Source organism: Aphelocoma coerulescens, chromosome 1A (genome assembly GCF_041296385.1).
Source record: "Aphelocoma coerulescens isolate FSJ_1873_10779 chromosome 1A, UR_Acoe_1.0, whole genome shotgun sequence".
Lineage (NCBI taxonomy): Eukaryota > Metazoa > Chordata > Aves > Passeriformes > Corvidae > Aphelocoma > Aphelocoma coerulescens.
This window is the reverse complement of record NC_091014.1, coordinates 43182534-43200371: the sequence shown is the minus strand read 5'-3', so window position 1 is coordinate 43200371 and position 17838 is coordinate 43182534. Positions and strand designations below refer to the sequence as shown.

The following is a 17838-nucleotide window of genomic DNA, read 5'->3' as shown; positions in this document are numbered from 1 at the left end:
GACAATAATCCACAATATAGCACATACTAGTTCTTTTTTCTCTTTCCTTCATTTCTTTCTTTCTTTTCTTTCTTTCTTTCTTTCTTGAGCTGGGAGATCAAACAGAAAAATGCTATTCCTTGGTAATTCAAGTCCAGTTTTGTATAGTCCCTGTTTTCCTTCTGTACAATGGAATGTGAGGCAACTCCAGAGACATCAGCCATACACTCTCATCTACTTGGAAAAATCAAGTCTTAGTTGGGCAACTAAGAGTTCCTGAAGGCTTCATTTCCTAATAGCTGACACCCTCCAAACATTAATGGGTGGCTCCCATGTCATTTTCCCATATTGCTACTTCAGCAGTCATTCAGTCAGACAAAGCTGGCCTGTTAATGAAGAATCACAAACTCTTTCTACTCTGCTGTCTGATTGGTTGGTCTGACCAACCCATTCAAGTATCCTGTATCTGGATGATTTTTGAAATCTGGTCATGAACATTATGCTCTTGTGTGTGTCGTAACATGACACCTGCTGGATTCAAGAGGCTGGATGGCAAGGTCAAATTTCAGTAGAAATGAATGTTAACAAACAAATATGTTTGAGCTCTTGTTGTTGACAAAGCTTAGATAGGTGATTCTAATGCTCCCTGGAAGTCCGGTAAATAGAAGGAAACAAAAATAATTTGACATATATTTATTACTTTATTTAGGTTTCAGGGATATTTATTTCTTTATCTACCCATCTATCTATCTATCTATCTATCTATCTATCTATCCATCTATCCATCTATCCATCTATCCACTTTCAGGGTTTTCAGCCTCACTCATGAGTTCTGACTGCTTGCATATGGCAGCAATTAAAATTTCATTCTCCAAGTTCCTTGCAGAAGTCAGCCCCTCTTCCACTTTTTTTGGTTCCAGGGGAAGGGGAAGGGGAAGGGGAAGGGGACCACTTTTTTTGGTTCCAGGGGAAGGGGAAGGGGAAGGGAAAGGAAAGGGAAAGGGAAAGGGAAAGGGAAAGGGAAAGGGAAAGGAAAAGGAAAAGGAAAAGGAAAAGGAAAAGGAAAAGGAAAAGGAAAAGGAAAAGGAAAAGGAAAAGGAAAAGGAAAAGTCTGTCTAAATTTCTGAATTAATAAGTCTTTACATATTATGATAGCATCCTCTGACTTGAACTTCATCCAGCACTCATTGCTGCTGCAAATATAGTGGCATGTATATTGCAGGCAATGCACAGTTATTGATAAGGCAGGTACCCTGAGGATCTCACTGAAAGAATGTGTGAAATAGAGACAAATATGCATACACCTATTATTTTTCTGCCATCATCCAAAAATGAAGGCTAAAGAAAGGCTGCAATTCTGCAGCAGTGAAGCTATCAGGAGGCAGCAACAGCTAGAAGAGAGAAGAGATTTCAAGCAAGGAAGTCTCCCAGACTTCAAAATTTTCTTTAACAACTCTGAGCACCTGGCTTAATTCTATGGTGTGTGTTTTCTAGTATTTTAATACTGCAATGCTTGCTTTTCGTGAATGACCAATAAATTGAAAAGCCAGCACTGACTTTTTTAGCTTAACTGACCATATTATAATTATGGTTTTTCTTTCCTCATCTAGTTCAGACTCACTCTGAATGACATGTCTCTGACACCTCTTTCAGAGACTGGGGACAATTGACAAACTGTGCTTTCTTGCCATGCTTTAAGCTCTGTCTCCACCAGTGACACGCAGTAGCTGGCTGTGTGTGGATTCACAGTCTGCTGAAAGGAAATGGGTCATTTAAAGCCATTTCCAGCCAGTCTGAGTAATCTGTTAGCTCTGCACTGCAAAGAACAAGTACGCGGTCACAAGGTCATGTGGAACAATAGATGAGGGTGGAACAGTTAGTATCATCATTTTAGGTCATATGCCATTAACATGAATGTCTCACCTACTTCCAAAATGAAACATGGAAGGGTGCTTGTTTCTGAAAAATTTACATTCTCTGTCAGATGACAACCACATTGCCTTACCCTACTTTTTTTTTTTTTTTTTTTTAGCTGTTATACTCTTAAACTTAGCATGAGAGAAAACCAAATTTTGGAGCAAACTGTTTTGCTTTGTTATTTCACACCAAAAAGTATTTCAGAATGAAAAATATCCATAATAGGACTAGGAATCTTACAGGTTTGTTGGAAAGAAGGTGTTTCTTAATGACTTGAGACCATGCTGGATCTCCAGTCTAATTCCATGAGTTTTGCAAAAAAAGTAAAGGGTATGAGTTTACTTATTTAAGCAAAGCCCTTAAGCACATTAAGCATTTAAAACATTGAGCCTGAACATACTTAATTGCTTTGCTGTATTTGAGTCATAATGATTATTGCAATAATTAGTGTATGCTCATTTATTTCTTGTCAGTGCATGCATTTAATGGTTATTGAATGAATAAACTGATTAATAATATTTGCAGTGAGAAAAGGAAATATAATCAGCTTTAATATAGTGAAAATACATTTTACTTTAAAAACCCCATCCCTCCCCATGCAACAAATTGTAACAAATTTGTGAGAAGATTTGAAAACTCTCTGAGTGTTTGGGTTTTTTGTTGAGTTATAGGTTGTTTGGGGGTTTGCGTGTGTGTGGAGGGTGGAGGGGGTTGTTTCTTTGATTGGTTTGGTTTTTTGGTTTTTTCGGGGGTTGGAGGCGGGAAGGTCGTGTCTATTTGTTGGTGGAGAATTGCTTTGAGGAAATATCTCAAACAGGGAACAGGCAAGTTTTCAAAAACAATGTCTGTCCCATTTTTGCCTCCTGGTCTGAGCATCCAGGCTTCACAGGCCTTGGACTATCCCTCAATTTTGATGGTTGTTGTGGCCCCCAGTCCTTTCAGACTGTTTTCTTCCTGATCAGAACCCTGAATCATTGAGATCCCAAATCTCATGCACACATCACAAACAGGGAACTGGAAAATGTGTAACTTTCAGGCAGAAATTGATTCCTCGTGGCTTGAAAACAATTTTTCCCATGCTATGAACCTCCCTCTCTGTTAGCTTCCAAGGCTGTCTTCAACTCTGAAACTTCCCGTTTTCTGCAAATTTGTGGCGGGAGGGAAAGGAAATGCCTTTTAATAGTAACTTTAAGATGTTCTAATTTCAATTCATCTTTCAAATACTTCACCAACTTTCTCGTGTAACCAGATTACTATTTTGACTTTTAAGAGTGATAGCACTGGGATATGAATCAGCTTTTAGGTTTTTTTTGGTGTTTTTTTTTTTTTTTTTTTTTTCTGAGCATTTATAGATTAGAGGTAAAAAACTCAAAATGTACTTAAAAGAAAGCAATTTAAAACATTCATTTTGAAACTTCCATTTAATAGTTGATCATTCCCTTTCTTCCTTAGACCCATCCCCTAATAAATTAAACTGGCCAAAACATAAAATACTCTGGCAGTTCTTACTACTATGTTATTCAAAAAATTTGCAAACATTTACATGTTTGAGGTGTCCCATTAAGAAACTGTAAGATTCTCAGTAGGATTTATGGACAGTATCAATATACTTGGTGTTATGTCAGTGTGCTTTATAAAATTTGAAAAGACTACAAGATTGTTTGAAAGCATGTTGAAATCCCAGTTTTGTACAATACATCATGCTTAAAAACTAGTTTTATTTGCAAATGTATTAGTCCAATTAATCTCAAGTAGGAAAAATTCACAATCAAGAAACAGCAATTGCAAAAAAGACACAGCTATGTTATCATCTTGATTTTCCATAGTATATTTTCACACAAGTATGATTTTAGATTTAGATAAGATAACCATAACGCACAGTTACCTATAAACTAAATATACATTGTTTTCTTCTGCTGCATCAGTAATATGAACTTCTCTTGAGTATGTATGGTCTTCTAGCCTTGTTGACATGTAGCTGCCGTTTCAGAATATAGGGATTTTTTCTCTTCATGATTTCCTTTTCTTGACTTGCATTCTCTAGATCAAAAGCGTCTTGCTGAAGTAACTGTAGGACGCAAGAAGAGACACACTGTTATCAACGTTTTTTGGTAATGAAGATTATACACTACTCAAAATGGTAATAAAATATTATTTTAATATCTGCCACCAAGAAAAATCTTTACTATATTAGCTTCAGAATCAATAAAAAACAAAAAAACCAAACTCAAGACACAAACCTAAAATCAGACTAAAGATGAGCTGAGGCCTACAGAACTGATATTTAAATTCCACTGAAACAAATTAGATAATTGGTTTTGAATAGAGAGGAAAGCCAGTATATCCTCTTTGGACTAAAACTCAAATTGACTGAAAGCTTCCTAATGACTATCACTCTGCTATCACACATTTAGGTTAAACACCTACATGCACTGCTTGCTGGTTTCATCTTTTGAGAAATATTTTAATCTACAACTTCCTGCAAAGCAGGGAACTGTGATTAAGACATATGGATTATTGCATATTTGGTTCTATGGTAGCTCCTTTACAGTAATAAATGCACCGAGTAAGAGAATCTTCAGAAAACTCTGGTTCTCAAAGACATTGCAGTCTTTTGGATGGACCATCCCAGCTAATATGAGGATTGTGAATAAGACCATATATACAGTGCTATGACTCAGCAAACAAAACCCCCACCAAACTAGAAAGACCATCTGGATTCAGCCAAACTGTGCAGGAACCTGAGGTAGATGAAGAAATTTGGTTTACTGGATAGTGGGTAGTGACACCGAGACATCTTTTTTTCACCACACAAAGCAGCTTTTAGTGTAATATCTAACAATGCAAGTGGATTGTGCCTAGTGTGCTTCTGTGTGATCACTGTAATTACTGTAGTAAAATAAACATCACAAATGGACTATAAACAATTTAAGAGCAGCAATCTTCATAAAATCACAACGTCAACTACCAGGGCCCTCTTTAGGTGTATGGGAAAAAAAAAGCAGGAGTTACCTTGTTGCCAGTTTCCTAGCAATGATAAGAGAACCAGAGTGCCTAGTGAAATGATATGTACACATGGGCATGTATCCCTGCATTTTGAATCCTGTTTGCCTGAGGGTCTTAAAACAGAAACACTGGCTACATTTATTTATGCTTCAATAGATCTGTAGTAACTTCATGGCTGTTAAGCAGATATTAATTATGTGTTCTGGCATAGTGATGACTTTCATGTGTTTGTTTGGTTACCTGGAATGGCTACAAAAAGTGGAGAAAGTATGTAGTTAAGAAAAATTCTCATTTCTCCATGGGTCATTGTAAGAAACATACACTCAGGTCATCATAAACTTCAGTAATTCACAACTCTTACTGAAAGCGGCATATTAGAGGTATTACAGAATATTAAAAAGGGAAGGAAAGCTCTGACAATGTGATGGGGGTTATATGGATATGGATTTTTACAACATCATTACAGAGCCTCAGACTTTAATAGTAGTAAAAACATGCATTTGTGACTGTTTTACCTCCCAATGCTGAAAGGCTCTGCTGTGGCAAACTTTTTGGAGTTGATACACTGTCAGCATTGCTTCCAAACTGAAGCCATCCAGAGCAGCAGGGAACTGTCTTCCTGGAACCAGATCCTCCTCATCTACCTCTACTGTTTCCCCCATTTGGTTGTTTATATTGTTGACAAGATTGCAGACATTTAGCAGGGTCATTTTCCAGTAAGGAAGTTTTGCTCTGTTAATCTGAAAATAAAAACACCCACGATTTAAAGTGTTTTGGGTTTTTTGTAATCACGTGCTACATTCAAACATTTTGTTAGAAACAAGTTTATGTTTCTGAAGTGCTTTTCATCTGGTCAACTTTTAGACAATAATTAGAGTGCTGAACTTAGGACAACTCATTTATTACATACGCCAAGTCTGCTTCCTTGCAGCCTTGCCCCCCAGGTAGATATACATGATGAAAAGACTAACTGCTACCAAACCAGAATGGCAGCATTTCATAGTCATTCTGCACAGGTGCAAACAAAAAACTCAGATGGGAATGAATATAATATAAATTCACAGGTGTAAATAAGGATAATGATTCAAACCCACTGGATAAATTCCCAGTTCAGGAATCCAAGCTGGATGCCTGTGGTTAACTAGACGCTCCTCCCTAGTTCAGAACAAATGCCAGCCATTTAAAAATTCCCTGAAAAAAAGGAATGGAGTCCCTGCTTCAGGACAAGCTGTCTGATGAGTCTGGGTCTGAAGTTACAGAATCTGTAAGCCCCAGGAGTTTTGGATGCCGGTAGGTGAAGAGCCTGGGAGATGTTAATTGGTCTACAGGCTTAGGAAGATGGAGCAGAGATAAAACATAGCTGTGAAAACAAAGTATTCCTAATTTGGTAACTGGACTGAAAAACTGAGACCAACTGTATTTAGGTGGTCCATTATGAACCTGTCCAGAGATATTACAGAAAGATAGAAATAAGGAAATTTTACCATGGCTTGTCTCAAATTTTGCTCATTCCAGTATCTTGCATTATGTAGGAGCTTTTAAACCATTTTAAAGAAATGCTGATAACCATGACATTTACTTTTCTACTGGTATTGTTTTTCCAAGCAGTGGTGGCAGTAGTCTTCTTCCATTTTGATTATCAATAGGAAAAAAGTAAGTTTAAAACTTAATTCCTCCGCCATTTACTGCTTTTCATGATTTTGCCATTTTCTTCATTCTCCACTATTAATTATTTCTTCTGCACTGTATTTCCTTTTAGGGCTGAGTACAGAAATTAGTTTCCTTAAACTAGAACTGGTGACATGGAAATCTCCAATCAAAAGCCAAAAAGCAAATTCCTATTTATTCCTGAGAAGGATTTCCTTGCTGTGCACACTAGGATTAGACCTTACCTATGAACTGAAGTGTAGTTGCTTCTTTTCCTGGATGTAGGAAGTTAAATATAGGTATTACACTAACACAGACATTGCCTTTCACACATACTTGAGAGCACTTATTGAGAGTGTGGATGCAACATCAGGTAATCACATAATCTGTTTCTTTAGAGCACCTTCCTAACAAAGGTGCAAAGATTTGCAAGATTTTTGTATATTCATCACACTTGACTAATTTTTAAGGGAAAAGAAAGAAAATTGAGAGAAATAAGGCAGAAACAAGAAAAGTTGGCATCACTCTTAGCATTAGTTACAAAACTTTTCCTTTTGGCCACGATCATTACTCCAATATACATCTGATACATGCATGTCTTTCAAAATCAGAATGATTTAGTCCTTTAATGAAACTGCTGTGCATTCTCAGATTCCTGACAGCATGTGGAAAAAATAAGATTACTTTGTTTTGAGTCTAAGAAAAACAAATCTGAAACTTTATTTGGAAGCTTGTAATTGGTTCTGCACCATTTACTTTGAGCTCATCTGTTGCCCCAACTAAGTGCCCTAGTTAGTCTATGAAATTATTTGAAAAGATGTGACAGTTTCAAAATATAATTAATCTCCATGCAGAATATCTGATTTTACTAACAGAAGTTAAGCTAGGAAAAAGACCAAATGTCCAACGCAATTTCAAAATGTTCTTTGGTCTGTTTTAATGTATTTTTGAAATATAAAAATATGGAGCTTTCCATGACAAATGAGGAAGCTTCCCCAGTTCACTTTTCTCTCCTGGGTATACAAAAGAAATGTGAGCTATCACTGCAACAGCTAAATTGCAATGGAGCATAAAATCCAGAGGCAGTGCTACATGAGTGAGTGAGACTTCTAAATTAAGTAAGAACAAAAAATATTGCAGTGGATGGAAACAGAAGAGAAGAGTAAAAGATAGGGAAATTTTTCATGCCTTGTGTAATTTATAGAATCTTTTTGATCTAAAGTTACTACTTATGTCAACCTGATGCACATCTATGCATAAAGGAACTTTCCTCTGAGCATTAGTAAAATACTTAAATAGCAGACTTCCTTAGGTGAAAATTGTCTTAGCTCCTACTTATGAAGTTAGGAGAAAACAATTTTACAGTGCTGTCTGCAAGCTTCTAAAAACTTTTTTTGTTACAGGAGTCTCATTCCTATTAATACCACGCACATATCCCCTCAAAGTATTTTTACTTTGGTACACGTGCTTCTGACTTACACTGCTCCCATCAACAATTCAGTCCAGAGTGAATTTTGAGGTTTTCTAACTGAACATGGAGTTTTCCAGGTCGTGTCCAGTCACTGAACAGAGCAGTCATGTTATTTTTCCGCTCCACTATTACAGCAAGCATTAAAATCAGATTGCTTTGCTTTTTAGGTTATGAAAAATATCTGAGGCTGTTATCCTAAAGGTCTGTAAAAAAACCAGTTTAAGATTATGATAATCCAAATGTTCATGTCAATTTAAAATATTTAATATATTTTATATTATATATGATATATATTTGTATTTTAAATATTTACATATTTTCCATACAGGTCTAAGCAATGTCAACTACAGTAGCTCAAGACATATTTTGGAAAACACCTATACAATAGAACAAGGAATCCTTATCTGCCAAGATGGAACTAATTTTTTTAAGAGTGACTTGAAAAATATCTGGGAATGATCTGAAGGAACAAAAGAGACTGCAGTATGAACTAGAATGTAAAAGGTATGTAAGGAATGTAATGCTGAAGTTAATATGATATTTGTATTTCCACTGTTGAACTTCTTTGTGAAATAAGAATCAGATATATAATTTCTCACACCTTATGTATCTTGAAAGAGAATTTAAGATCATCTAAGAAACTGAAATAAGCTTATTTCCTTCTTTGACAACAGGCTTGTCCTATGCAAAACAAAAGAGATTCCCAAGTTATAATTTATATAATATTTTATTTTTGTGTCTAGTTGAATGATATCCCTGATAGTTTGCTTAAGATACTTCTTTTGTTATAGTTCATACATCCCAAATGCTATTTTTCTTTAGGAAAAAAGTTATCTTTTTTTTATATTTTTGTCTTTATTTAGTAAAAGCAGATAAAAAGCAAAGTTATAACGAAGTAAAAATCCCAAGCTATGGGACTTTTAGTGTAGGATCTCTACAGTTCCTCCCCATAATAGTAGTTGAATTTTGTTCAGATTGTAACCTTAGAAATAATAAAAATACTCTCTGTCTTTAATCAGATATAGCATTGAGTTTTGTTAAAGCAAAACTACTTCCATGGTGTATATTAATGCCTGTAAATTTAATTAATTTTTATGTGGTGACTGAGTCAGGAAATCAGTAACTCCTAGGTAGCTGGAGGTACCTCCTTGTCCTAGGCAGCTCCTCTGACAATGAGGCTAAACTCTCTGGGCAAGTACAGTCATAAATAGGCACCCTACAGCAATGAAAAGCTCAGGGGGTCCATGACTTCAGAAAATTAATGTCAGGTGCGATCCAAAGGTGGAGTCTCAGGATGATATATTCTCCAAGGAATACTTTTGTTTTACTTTCTCTTTTCCTCTAACTGACACAGTCTCGATCTTTTTTGAGTTCAAAACATTCTTCATGAAACTAGTGATTTCAGGCAAACATTTAGGAAGCTGGAAATAGAGTTATCTCTTTGACATGAATAGATTTTTCTATTTAAAACAAAAGAGAGACAGGACATAACTATCCATGTATTTTTGACAAGTCAGGTTTTGTTGTTTTACCAGATCTTCCAAATGGCTTTTTGGATTTTTATCTTAGAAAAAAAGACAGATAAAGCATTTTAAGGGTTGTTTGATCCTTGCATCTTCATTGAGATGCAACAGCAGGGAAGGGTGACAAACTGTATTAAGTGTTGAAGACAGGTTGCAATAAGCATGAACATACTTCTTTAAAGATGGAGAGTGATCCAGCATAGAGGTGACTTTAGAGAGAAACTTGAAAAGAGACAGAAGGCACTGGACAGCCGTCTGTGAAGTTAAAGGCATACAGCAATTCTTCCCATAATACTGGCTAGACTACTGAATGTTGCAAAAGATATGTGCTTAAACCCTAGCTGTAGTCTTGATACTATAGTTCAAAAGTGCCTACTTTGGTAGATTTTTTTCTATCAAATAATTAAACCTACAAGTGATAATCCATTTTGCTGCACTTTAACATCTCAGCTTTCATAAACAGTACTTTTTTTCCCATCTTAATGCTGTGTAAATTATTTGGATTTCCTTTGATGATTACCAAGTCAGTGTCAAATACAACTAATGAAATTTAACAGTAATTGCCCTCAAATGGAACCAGATCTCAGGCACAACACAGGTATTACACATACCATCTTCAAATTTGTCTATCACACCAGAACCATAATTTGTTGTAATGAGGGTTAAAATCTAGCAGGGGACAACAGAAAAAAAATAATTTCAGTAATGAATGGAATAGTGATATGACTCTAGCAGAAGAGTTGATGCACAGTTTTTAGTGTTTCCACCATGTCTTACTTTGATGTCAAGAGACAACATATATTCAACTAATGAACTCTAGATGGTGATTTAAGGCAATATAGTGCAGAATTAAAGCAGTGTCTATAACATGAATCTACTGCTTCTGTCATCTTCAAGTGTCAGTTGACTTGTGGTAAATACCATAAGGATGCTGAATAGCAAGCTACATGACACAAAACAACATAAGAGTATTATGGCAAACATCATGACATTATTAACTGGTGCAATATATTTGTGTATTTGGAGTTACCTGAGCTTGTGTTCTGTGGTGAGAGGGAGGAAAAGATGGAAGTAATGTTCACAGATCCAATAAAGTACTGAAATTGGCAGAAATACCAATAGCTGCAAGGTTTTCTTCCAGGGCATACTATGCTTTGCCACACAGCAAAAAAAAATATTTTTTTCAGCCTCCTACATTTAAATATGTCTCAGAGAAAGAGTAGTTACTAAATCTTTCTGTACCTTAGAGAAGTGAGCAGAAAACAGGTTTATTTGTAATCTAAGGTTAACTATCATGCCAGCAAAGAGCACTGAAATCTAAGGACTGCCAGACAGATAAAGAAAATGCATTTTCTGGCCTCATACTCCTTCTAGTCTATCCAATAATCCCGTGGAAAAGGTCACATATATGTAAATACAGTATATGTAGAAGTCTTCCTAGCAGGTTTTGTCCTTAATCTTCAACTAGTAATTGGTTTATGAAAATTTGTATTTTGGGGGAGAAATTTTTTATTTCTCATTTTATTTTCCATTACATTTAAGTACCACTTAAACTTTTTTGGAATAATGAATTAAAATATTCATTCTTAAACCCATAGTACTGGTTTCAGAATTTGTTCTTTAATATATTGTTGAAGATATATCAGACATATATATTTCTTAGATAATTTATGGAAGATAATAGTGTTGAGAAAGTGTCTATCAGCCTGTCCAACATATGTGCAACACTTGCTGCTTCACTTTGTCAATATGAGGTTCTAACTGAACTTTTACCTATTCATATTAAATAACATAACCATTATTCACAGTCTGGAAACTTGTCAAGGAAATGCCATTTACCAAGTTAGTATTTTCACAGTCATGTCCCCATGTTCCTGTACTAGCACTATGATTAAAATCCTAAACCAAAATAGGCATATGTATTAACAATTTTTACTTTATGACTGTCTTAATTTTATATGCACATAGGAAGAGTTCTGCATAAAAATAGCACTTATAGATTTGACTCAAGGTTAACATAGCTTTCATCGGGCATAATCTTATTGGAAGCACATTTCCTCATATAAATTTACATCTCTGTATGTAACACAGTTTTGACAGTTTAATGAAAGTACCAGTGTTAAAACTGAGGAACACATTTAGTGTGCCACATCAACACCTTTAAATTTCCTTTGAACTGGAGAAAATCTTGCACCAAAGTAAAACCTAACACTGAACTTTTTTGTCTAGACCATAGGTTATTACTTTGTGCGAAGACTTTTGGGTTTGTAATGAGAATTCATTTGCTCCCTCCCTGTCAGGTAAAGGAAGAAAAATAATTACCTTTGATGTGTACATATTGGTCAATAAATCTGCTTCTAATGCTTTCATTTCCTCTTCTGAATCTGGGCATAAACCAGAAACATATGTTTATTATTTGATCATAAATCATGGACATTTCAATTCAGTATAAAGAACTTAGATATTTAAATGAATTTTAAAAAATAATCACACAAACACAGCCAGTAGTGACCTAGAGGGACTGTGAGGATTCTTCAGTTAACAGCAATATTATGTTAAAAGAAATACTCAGTACCTTTTTGAAGTATGATCAAGCTTATTGAAGTGACTGAAACTGTTCATTTATCTCAGTTTCATAGCAGAAAGGCTCATTAACTACAATTCTTTCAGTATAAAAAAAACTACTTCATTGTTTCCATAATAAATATTTGTCATGTTTGCTTACTTTGGAAGAAAAACTTGGATATTTATTTTCAAATATTTATTTAGGTAGTAATTATTTAGGTAAATGACAGTTATGATTACTTGATTAATAATCAATAGTATTGATTATTCTTAAGGATATTTTTTACTGATATGAGGGAATTGACGTTTATCAGTTTATGATACAAGCTCTTGACAATGTATATAGAAAGTATTCTGACTGGAAGTTTAGGGATTTTCTTTACTGACTTAATTGACCTTTGCTAGCTCAGTAGACTTGCAAGACCTGTGATTTGGTAAATAGGGTAAAAATTGCTGTAGAAAGAGAAAACACACAGACACATTTCTACACACAGCATCACAAGATGAAGATGAGAATCACAATGAAGATCTGGTGCCCTGTTAGCAGCAATCACAGCTCAAAGAAAAAAAAAAGTAAGGAATCAGATAAGTCTTTAGGTGAAATAGAGTTCCACATAGCTTTTACCTTTCCTGGAATACCAACAGTCTGAAACCAAACAATACACCAGTATTTCAAACCATAATAAACTAAAATATATTCCATATTCATATAGGTCATATCTCACTTTCTTTAAAATAATCAGTGCTGTGGGCATGTAAGACCCTACCACTGAATCTGTGGATAGGTTCTGCCTGTGCCTTCATTTCAGGGATCATCACCATGTTATGTCCCTACCTTTCACAGAACGTGAGACTGTAAGGGACCACAAGCATGTGCCAATGTGTCACAGGTTTCTGTCAGCACAGAAGCCACCCATTACAAAATCAATCATGTTCAATCTTTATAAATCTCACCACTACTGTCACTTTGTCACTTTGCTTCTTCTTTAGGAAATTCTTCTAAACTATCAATGCTTACTCACTTGCTTCTGATTTCAAGTCTAATTTATTTCCAATTACAAATGTAACCATGGTTTGCAAATAAATTCCTACACTGTAAATGACACCTTTCTATTTGTGATATTTACCTATCATGTATTTACTGTGAGGAATCACCATTCTTCCCAGCTTAGTGTTTTTGTGCAACAGGATTAGCAAACATGTGCAAGATCACTGTGTCTTTTTGGTCAAAAACCATTGTCCTGGAAATCCCATAAATGCTTAATTGAAAGGCTATGCCCAGATTTATTGGACTGTCATCTATTCTCCTTCCTTGTAATAGCCTTGTATTCCCCAACTCATCAGAGAAGTCCTCCTCTGTCCTTGATATGTTCCCAAGAGAGAACAGCATAGTACAGTTTGGTTCAGAAGCCTCAGTACTTAACCACCTTAATGCTTACCATTAGCTACAGAGAGTATCTCTCTTACATGTTTTCTTTGGTTTTGTTTGTCTTTTATGCCTGAAAAACCACAAAAATCAGGCTAGATAACAAGATAAAGTCTTTTATTCCTCAGATTTCCAACAGCTGTGCTTTGCTTAAAAAGGAGCTTTTAACAGGAATTTCTATTATTTCCTAAGCCACTGAATTTTGTATTATTGCACTGGTTCTCATGCCTATTATTTAGGTCATGAAAAACTTGTGTGTGTTACACATATCCCCTTCTTCTGTAGGGATGCTCCTGTTCAGGTCTGCATTACCAACGCAGTACATTCATTCATTATTTTTATCATTGGAGCTATTGCATTTGACTTGCTGTAATGCTGATCTACATCCAGTCCTATTTAAAGTTTACAAATTTCACATTAAATAGGACTAGTTGTAGACCAGTCAGCAAGTCCCTAGCAACTAATTTCCAACCTGAAGCTTTTCAGCCCTTTCAGTAGCAATGGCTGTCAGTTTTACCAGCTTTACCATTAGCCAAAGTCCCGCTGGCAGCACAAGATCACCTCAGCTGAATTTCTACCAATGACAGCATCTCCTGTGAGCAGGTGACCACACACACAATGACAGCATCATAATTTGAGTTGTCCTGGATCACACCAGCTGAGAAAAATAAAAGGACTTGTGCCTGGTTAGCATCTGGATTTAGTTTCTATAAAGGATGCAAGATAGCTTCCACACATTGAGGCTGGAAGATAGCTGCAGACATGAAAGGTAGAAAGGAAGGCATTAAGAAGCATTTGAATTGAAAGCAATAAATCTAGAGGACATTATTTAAGAGTCAAGATTCCTTGAGTGAAGAATAAAACAAGGCTTGGAGGGAGAGAAGGAAGAATGTTCAGGTAATTCAGGAGTGAAAAGAGATGGAAGAGGAGCAAAAGCATAAAAAGAACAGACTCTCAGAGAGCAATGTATAAAAAGCCTGGTTACACATTACTGCTAAAATCAGGGAGAAATTCACATAGTTTGAGGTATTCTTGATTCTACGGACAAGAAAAATAGTTTCTATTCATATATTTACATTCTACAGGTATACACTTTTGTCTGAGGGCAAATATTTTCAAAAGAAAATTTAACAATAATTTTCTTTATGACATAACCTTCCATAGTAGTTACAAATTATTTGAGCCCCTTCACATAAGCTTCTCTGTGGCATTTCTCATTTAAAAATAATTTCAAATTTTCAAGCAAATAAACCATCATGTTAGTTCCACCTACAATTTGGCTTCTGGGCTTTTTTAAGAACCTATTTTAATTCCTGCTTAATTTTTTTACTTTAGTGGGCTTTCATTCAGGCTCTGTGAAGAGTTGAATTTGAAACTGCTTCACTGAAAATACTAGTCAGGAACTTGTTTGAAAAGCTTAAAAATTACATGGAGAGAAAAAAAAATGTTAAGCTTTTTCACTAAGATCATGAGTTCTCTATAATATAGAGAACAATTACATTTAAACTGTAATAAAATGCAGGTATTATGTGGTTTACATTTTTTCTCCTGCAGGGGAATACAAATTGGAAACATTAATCTAAAGTGAGAATTAGGAATTCTGAGTCCTCCTGAATGTTAAAGTTGAAAAATGAAGCTGCTTGTAAATTTACCCATTAAATTTAGTGGAGTTAAAAATTAAAGTAGTTTTCAAGTTAGTTAAGACTGGATTTTGCAGACTATTCTGCTTCATGTCTGTGTGGGTACACCTGTTTAACCATCACCGTAACTCTATTTTGTCATAAACTTAGAGTATAAATGGCAGATGCTTAAGATGTGTCATCTTCCAAAGAAGCGGGCAATGCATTTTAATATATGGTCCTCCTTTTGAGCTTTCTAAAGCAGCTGCTCTTGGAGAATAAATGCATTTACATTACCCTTCTTACCTTGTGATCTACCTGTGCTTCAGTATTTTTTGGTTATAATTTTAGACTGGTTGTTAGCAACTTTTTCTCCAGATAATAAGTTATATTTCTCTCTCTAAACAGTGACCAAAGGGCATACATATTCATGTTGATTTGTATTGCAGCAGCTATTCATATGAGTTGCAGAAATTACAATTTGTATCATAATTTGGAAATACATCATATTCAATGAACCATAGCACAACCGAGCAGATGGTCTGCACTGATTTGTATTTCCAATGACTAGTCTATACTAATTGCCATGGCATGGATGCTGTGAGGAGGAATGGCTTCTACGAAGGGAGAAAGTTAAGAGAAGTGATATAAAAATATGATGCTGGCCAGAGCCCGTTATCAGAGCCAGCTCCCGGGCACCTAATGGACACAGCCGGCAGAGCCCGAAGCGACTTCACTTCCTTCCTTTAGGTCCCATCTCCGGGAGCGACTCAGCGCCGAGCGGTCAGAGGGGCTCCGGGCCGGGCGGTGCGGGGCGCGCCCGGCGCAGGCGGCGGCGGGGACTTACCTGAGCAGAGGCTGCAGGAGGCCAGGGCCAGCAGCACCACGCACACCAGCTGGACTCTCATCCTTGCCGCGCCGCCCTCTAGAAAGTAAAGTCCATAAATCCTAGGGAGAGACGGAGAGAGAGACAGAGACAGAGAGACAGAGACAGACAGAGCCCCGCCGCTCCTCGCCCTCCGCACGCGTGCTGACGGGCGGCTGCAGGCACCAGACGGGGGACCCAGACCCTTGCCCAACTATATAAGCCGCGGGGTGATGTCACGGCGGTGTCGACATCGCCTCTTGAAGAAGCTCCCTCCCTCTTCCCCCCTCCTCCCGCTGCCCCCTCCCGCTGCCCCCTCCCCGCGCTCCGCGCCCGCCGCCGCTGACGCCACTCTCCGCCTGACGCACGCGGAGCCCCGCGGGGCGCGCAGCGAACCCCCGCACCCACGGCCGCGAGGCGCGCCCGGCACGGCTCTTCCCGAAGGGGAACTATCCTGGGATTTTATTATTACTATTATTATTAAAAAAAAAAAAAAAAGTTTCCGCAGGTGCTCGTCCCCCGGCGCGGGGCTAGGGGTGGGAAGCGACCGCGCCGCCGTCCTCGTGCGGTTGACGCCCTTTGTCTTTCATCTGTAGAACCTTTCCTTACAGCAAGAGAAAGAACCGCACACTGGTGACGGGCAGGGATGTTAAACCGGGGATGGGCAGGGAATGCGTGACATGGGGCACGGCTGGGATATAACCCTGGCCATGGGTAGGAGTATTGCATCGGGCACGGGTAGCAGGAAAAAGAGGGGAGGAAACAAAAAGGGAAGTCTGTGTGTGTGAGAGATGGAGGAAGATAACGGGAAAGCCACTTGACAGAGTCTTTCATAGATGCGCAAAAAAATTATACCCGACCAGGCGAGACTCCCTATTACTTCTGAAGAGCGCTTGCCACAAGCCACCCGCTGCGGTTTCAAGAGGGCGAGCGTTCCTAAGAGACATTTCTCTTAAGATGCACTTTTCCCTGCTGATTTTTCCGCTAGGTATTCTTCCTCAACGCCTAGCAGAGAACAGGCTCCGTTTACAGCACCCAGAGGTCGGGACTCAGCAGGACACGCCGGGACCCCAGGCGGAGGCAGGGCGGCGGCGGGACGGGCGCGCTCTGCCCCGGGCGGGGCGCGGGGTGCGGAGGGGCCGCGGGCGGGGCGCGGGGTCCCCGTCTCTCCACCGCATGCCCTGCCCTCCTTCTGTGCCCGGGAGCCCGTATCTGCTCCGGCTCGCTTTCTGCCTCCCAGCTCTCAGCTCCTGAGCCGTAAAGCCCAGAGAGATGACCCGAAGGTGAGGGCAGGGTAACCTCTAACGTGTGAGAATAAAAACGTAAAGCTGAAGACTGGCGTCAGCCTCCATCGCTCTACTGCTTTTGCTGGGTGGATTTTTTTTGTTGTTTTTTTTTTTCTTCTCAGATACAGACGAATGCTCCATATGTTGAATACAGATACAGATACAATGCAGAACATTTCTGTCTCTCTGAATACATTTAAGGACAAATACACGTGTCACACGTAGCAGAAACACACACTGCAAGTAGATTCTTCTGTCGTGGATGTTCCCTTCATCGCAGAAATGTTCCTTTAAAATGCAAAAAGCAGAGATGGGTGTTGTTTTCCTCCCGTACCCTCTGCGACTGAATAGGTGTCACAGAAACACACAGAATTTTCCAAATCCTGCCACAAGGAACACCTGGTGAAAAAAGTTATTTAACTGAATTCTTTATGCCCTGAAACAACTTTTGCAGCACAACGGAATTTAAATTCTAATGTTGTTTTGGTTTATGGTGACATAAATACACACAGAAACGAAATTGAGTGCACTGCT

General features: G+C 37.8%; 1 protein-coding gene across 1 annotated transcript; it reads right to left on the bottom strand.

Moving 5' to 3' along the window:
- Positions 1-2137: 2137 nt before the first annotated feature.
- On the bottom strand, positions 2138-16199 carry NTS (neurotensin). Its single transcript, XM_069003907.1, has 4 exons — positions 16001-16199; positions 11866-11927; positions 5418-5642; positions 2138-3964 (listed from the first exon to the last, which is right to left on the bottom strand). The coding sequence occupies exons 1-4, from the start codon at positions 16059-16061 to the stop codon at positions 3818-3820; spliced, it is 495 nt and encodes a 164-aa protein (XP_068860008.1). The 5' UTR covers positions 16062-16199; the 3' UTR covers positions 2138-3817.
- Between the last annotated feature and the right edge of the window lie 1639 nt (positions 16200-17838).

Excerpts from the sequence above, each read along its gene's own strand:
- NTS (XM_069003907.1), bottom strand. The coding sequence starts at position 16,061 with ATGAGAGTCCAGCTGGTGTGCGTGGTGCTGCTGGCCCTGGCCTCCTGC. Across the intron at positions 11,928-16,000 it reads CTCCTGCAGCCTCTGCTCAG|ATTCAGAAGAGGAAATGAAA; the intron begins GTAAGTCCCCGC and ends GTTTATGCCCAG. Across the intron at positions 5,643-11,865 it reads CCAATATGTACACATCAAAG|ATTAACAGAGCAAAACTTCC; the intron begins GTAATTATTTTT and ends TTTTATTTTCAG.